General features: G+C 37.5%; 1 protein-coding gene across 1 annotated transcript; it reads left to right on the top strand.

The window, feature by feature from the left end:
• Positions 1–147: 147 nt before the first annotated feature.
• Positions 148–3,986, top strand: LOC132043636 (villin-1-like; the record flags this gene model as incomplete). Its single annotated transcript, XM_059434112.1, has 9 exons — positions 148–247; positions 474–542; positions 892–1,128; positions 1,529–1,706; positions 1,789–1,921; positions 2,232–2,397; positions 3,328–3,478; positions 3,589–3,680; positions 3,764–3,986. Coding segments are annotated over 9 exons (1,306 nt in total), but the record flags the coding sequence as incomplete, so codon positions are not given.
• Positions 3,987–5,663: the final 1,677 nt, after the last annotated feature.

Raw genomic sequence — 5,663 nt, 5'->3', positions numbered from 1 at the left:
TAGAGACAGCACTAACGTCTTGTAATTTATATCGACCTCATTGTTTATTTGGTTTTTCAAGTGCATAAATGGATTTATTGTTCTTTTGGATTTTTGTTTAGTTTTAGTTTCATGTTGATGTGTACTTCATTCTTAACTCTTATCCAGTGGTTTACATATCTGGTCTGTGGAGAATCTTCACTTAGTTCCAGTCCCTAAATCCTCACATGGGAAATTTTTTTCTGGAAGTGCTTATCTAGTATTGCATGTAAGTTTCAGAGCCTTAATCTAAATTCTTTAAGTGTCTTCAGATGTCCTAGTTCCTCTTGAAATATCTCTTGAGTGTAAGCTGACAATGTAGCCAACTAGCTACTTTTGACATTTGTACTATGTTGGTATTACATATGTTAGCTGAATGACTTGTAGAGAGGGCTAATTCACTGATGCGGGGCTTATTTGAAATAAAAATACAATATTTCCTTTTCATGGCGCAGACAGTCTTGCTTAAATGTGGCACTTCTCAGCATGATGTACACTATTGGCTTGGAAATAATGCTAATCAGGTAATTTTACATTTTCTTTGTTATATCTCTTATCAGGACTACATTACAAGCTAAACCAAAACTGCAAATGCTTAACTAAGTGATGTAACCAATTGCCAAAGGAGGAACAATTGATCTAGCTTCGTAGTTGCTGGACTTCTGGTCATTCAATAGTTTTTGGAGGTATTTCAGAAGCTTCAAGGCATAGATGGACAATTGGGCCTCAATAGCATAAAGGAGACTTCTAAGTAAATGTAGTTTAGTCATGGAAAGCTTTTCGTCAACCGTTGCTCTTATGTCATTGCTAAGCTGGATAGCTACATCTGAGCTTGGAACTCAGTTACTTATGTTACAGATAATGGTTTTACAGGTAGATTCAACGCTGGTATCAGACAAAGCTCTTGAACTGGATGCAGCTCTGGGGTCCCATACTGTGCAATATCGTGAAGTTCAAGGACAAGAAACACAGAAGTTTTTGTCATACTTTAAACCATGTATTATCCCAGTGGAAGGTGTCTTCTCTTTGGGCCCAGGAGATGCAGACAGTGATACTTACCTGATCACCCTATTGACATGCAAGGGAGACCGCGTTGTTCATGTTAAAGAAGTAAGAATATTCTCATTGATAATTGATGAAGGTCATAACAAAAAAAGAATATTCTCATTAGTAATTGATGAAGCATCCCAGTATATTTTGACTTTCCATGTGATATGTATTTCTATCTATGTGCGGATATTATAATTTGTCTCAAATAGCAGGTGAAATTCAGAGGTGCTTCATTTAAATTAACAAGAAGAAATACCTTAGACATTCTTGTAAGCCAGCATGAAAGTGCAATATTGTGACTGATGTTACGTTATATGGGTCCATTATTCAACAGTTGGATACGTGACTTCACCTGAATAAGCTATCCTCCTTGCTAAATTTCGGTTATTCATGTTGATATACTCTAAGTGACTAATGGGAACTCTCCTTAAGAAGTATAATTCCTTTTTATGCTGAGCAGGTACCCTTTAGTAGAACATCCCTAAACCACAATGATGTATTCATACTCGACACAGCCTCCAAGATTTTTATTTTCTGTGGGTGTAACTCAAGTATTCAAGAAAGAGCCAAGGGCCTGGAAGTTGTTCAATATGTTAGAGAGAACAAGCATAATGGAAACTGTGATATTGCTATTATAGGTTGGAATTGTTTTAGCCGTTTGGATGACTTAATCTAATTATATACTTTAGGACTGAAGTTCACTTATTCTCTTGGTATCAGATGATGGAAAATTTTCTGGTGACCCTGATGTTGGGGAGTTCTGGAGTTTATTTGGTGGTTATGCTCCCATTCCACGAGATATAACGTCGAATATGCAGGAAATACCTGAAACTTCAAGTATGAAAATATTCTGGTAAGATTTAATGAACTCCTTTCTGCTTCAATTGTTTCCATCTCTCTTTCCGAGGATGCAAAGACACCAATTATATATTTAATTTTATCCTTATGGCAGATTTTCTAAAGAGATCAACTAGGTCAAATTAATTGCACTGCTTATTTTCTTTTTAACTCATGAAAACTCTGTCGGTAGATATCAGTGAAAGAATAAAAAATATCTGCAGTTTCTAAGGCATTATTTTCTAGGCTTGTATTCTCACTACTTATCTGACATCATCTGGATCGACCATACACTGAGGTTTGCTTTAAGGTTCTCTGGTTGACAGGATAACTACTCAGGGGAAAGTATGCCAGGGTGAAACTGGTGTGGTAAGCAAAGAGACACTAGAACCTAACAAGTGCTATATGTTGGATTGTGATGCTGAGCTGTTTGTTTGGATGGGAAGAAATACATCAGTCACAGAACGAAAGATTTCAATCTCAGCTGTTGAAGTAAGTGTAGTTTTCTGCTCCCGAATCTGTCATTTCCCCGTCGTCATCCTACTGCAACTCTTCTCATTTGGGTAGCTTTCAGCCTTATAGATCATTGAAGCCTTGCCTTCTAGCTTTCTTTTTTATCCCTCTGCTTGGATAATGGAACAATTTTGTCCAACTTGGGACCAGCTATGCTCTGCGAAGCAGCGAACATATGTGTAGTTTAATACTAATTCTATTCTATTACAAATATCTTGTTTTTCTCCAACATGATTGCATTAAGTAATAAATCTTGAGGACTTAACAAGTGCCATTAAAAATCTTTATCAGTTTGTACCAATACCAAAATTTGTGTTACTTATTATTTGCAAACATGCAGTAAATAGGGAGAGATATAACACCCATGTGGCTCTTATGAAATGTATAATGCCTCAGCTGGTTTCATGTAAGAAATTTAACTTACAATGTTGTAATATTTTCTTTGAGGATAAATTTTTTAGATACATCATCCCCCCCCCCCCCCCCCCACACACACACAGTAGAAAACAAATGGTGTCTAGCTTTGTTGTGTTTAATTTGTTGGGGTTTCCATTTTAGTTACACATACATTGATGCTGTCCACTATGGTCGTCTTAAAATATGTTGACAAAGCCCACGTTTAGAGTTATCAGCATAATAAATCAATTTAGCCTCTACGTCAACATACTAGGCTTTCTGACCGCTCTTTACTTTCCCAAGTTTCTCTATGAAAAATCATACCTAGGCAGCCTGATGATGTAACAAGTCCTAACTACAATTTTATTGTTGAAGAATAAATTAAGTAAAAAATTTGATAGACAGCATGCTATTAGCAGAGAAAGATGTTTCATGCGTGTGTACTGCAGCTTGTTATCTGATGCATGCTTTAAAGGGAACTATTAGCTGCCTAATGACTGTTTTTCCTTGCAGGGTTTCCTCAGATCTGAGGGCAGATCAAGCAGTACCCATTTAACTTTCATAACTGAGGGATCAGAAACTGCTTCCTTTAAGTCATACTTTAGCAATTGGCCGCTATTTGTAGAGCCAAAGCTTTATGAAGAAGGTCGAGAGAAAGTAGCAGGTTTGTACTTCTACAACCTCTTTGACCAAACAAGAATATGGGATTACAGACCCTACAGCTCGTTTCTGATGCCTGGTACTTTGTTTTTTGGTCAATATGTCTACTTGCAGCAATATTCAAGCAGCATGGTTATGATGTCAAGGAACTCCCTGACGATGCTGAAGATGACCACTCATTTATGGATTTCAGCGGTGTAGTGAAGGTTCTTTTGTGGAAGATCAACAGTTGCATTTAGGCTGTAGTCCGTCTTTTCTAAAGATTCTAACTGACTTTCCACCTTTTCAGGTTTGGGGGATAGATGGTGATAATAGAAAGGTTATTCCTGTTGCTGAACAGACAAATCTATACAGTGGGGAATGCTATGTGATCCAGTATACATATCTTAATAATGAGTGGGAGGAGAACCTCTTCTATTCTTGGCTCGGTCGTGAAAGTGTTATGGTAAGTCTTAATGAGGAATTGTAATCTATCACCTTCATCTCCAATTCCCCCTCGACGTGGGTCTAAACTCTAAATAGTTGTAGCTTCTTTTGGTTTTAGCGGTGTTGGAAAATATCATTAGGTCGGGTTCACCCATAAGGGGTGTTTGATGGCCCACAAGCCTGTTAATTATTCTTCAACGTAAAATCCTAGAGCTAGCCTATATAAATAACATTATGGTTGTTTACGGTAAGGTTATCCATCATAATAGAAACGATTAGGGTTTTCACATAAGATCCGCCTCGTGAGGACTCTGGCAGTACAATGAGAAGAGGTCGTGGTCGTTGCAAATTCTCTTCGTAAAAGCTTGAAGTGAGTCTCTTTAACTAGTATTTACGATTCAACAAAAAACTATTGGCATCAGAGTTATAGGCTCGTGTTTTGGTGGTTGACATGATTAGTGTGCAATATGTATATTTTAGAGTTTTAATATGTTAAACCCGGAACTTAATTACATTATTACATGTCTGTGAATGCCTCATTTTTGCATGAAATGTTAGAGCTTATAGGTATCTCGTTAGAGCTTTGCGATTATATGTATGTTGAGTAGCAGCTGGCTCAATGATCATGAGCTTACATTAAAGTTTTGATGATTTGACAAACAATGTATCCAATGACAATCAAGCGAGATATAAGGAAGAATTCATGTGAAGAACCAGACATCTGACGAACTCGAAGGATTTAGTGGGCAGTCATATCGACAAAGCGCTCGAAGGAATTGATCCTTAACTTATTTAGGCGGAAGATATTTAAATACCGACGTTAGAAGCGGAATATTGACCGACTCCTATTCGATGCAGAGTTGGATTTCAAGTTATGGTAATATTCTACAAATATCATAAGTTGATCAACATGGAAATTAGTGTTGTAGTAGGACAAGGAAGCCGACACACTATAAGGAAAGAAAGGAAGATCCAAGTCTAACAAGGTTTGGTTTTTGGGTACAATTAATGAAACTAAAACCTGCTAGGATTCAGTTATTCAAGGCGGCAACTACTACTATGTAAAGACAACACGAAGAAGCTTTGGAGCTTAACCACAACCACAAATCGCAACATTCCAATGAGAGACTTAAGTCGCAATTGACACTTAGTCTTAGAAGAGCCAACTGCATGGCGACGAAGACCCGAGCATATCAAGATTATCATTAAGTTCTTTAGTTTGTTTAGGTTAGGTTCTGTTGTGGTTCCATCTATTTACCTTTGCAAGTATTGTGTAATAGGTATTCGTTGGTTAACATTGTTTTAGATTGTGATTTAGGCGGACTGTTCATGGAAAGAGTCCTTAGGTAATTGTAACCGGTTAATGGCTCCTGATTTAGTGGACATTGGGAAATCCTATAGGAAAGATAGCTGTTGTTTTTGACTCCCTTGAGCAAGGATTTTTCCGCGTGAAAGTCTTGTGTTGATTTTTCAATGCCATTTGCGTTACCTTAACTTTGCATTAAGCTGAAATCTAATTCTTAGAGCGCGTAGGAGTAGCCACGTCACTAACAAGTGGTATCGAGCTAGACAACTATCTGAAAATTTGATACGCCGAAAGATAGTCCACATACTTTCTGATGCAAGAAGGTCAATCAATCACTAGACCATTATATTACAGCGGCAGATACTGCGGATGGTGGAAAGATATAACTTTTGACAATGAGTCACGAAAGAAGAGCTCAAAGATTGCTCAAAGCCGAGATTGTATACGGTAAAAACCG

The sequence above is a fragment of the Lycium ferocissimum genome, unplaced genomic scaffold (assembly GCF_029784015.1).
Source record: "Lycium ferocissimum isolate CSIRO_LF1 unplaced genomic scaffold, AGI_CSIRO_Lferr_CH_V1 ctg26457, whole genome shotgun sequence".
In the NCBI taxonomy this organism is placed as follows: domain Eukaryota; kingdom Viridiplantae; phylum Streptophyta; class Magnoliopsida; order Solanales; family Solanaceae; genus Lycium; species Lycium ferocissimum.
This window is presented reverse-complemented; position numbering and strand designations above follow the sequence as displayed.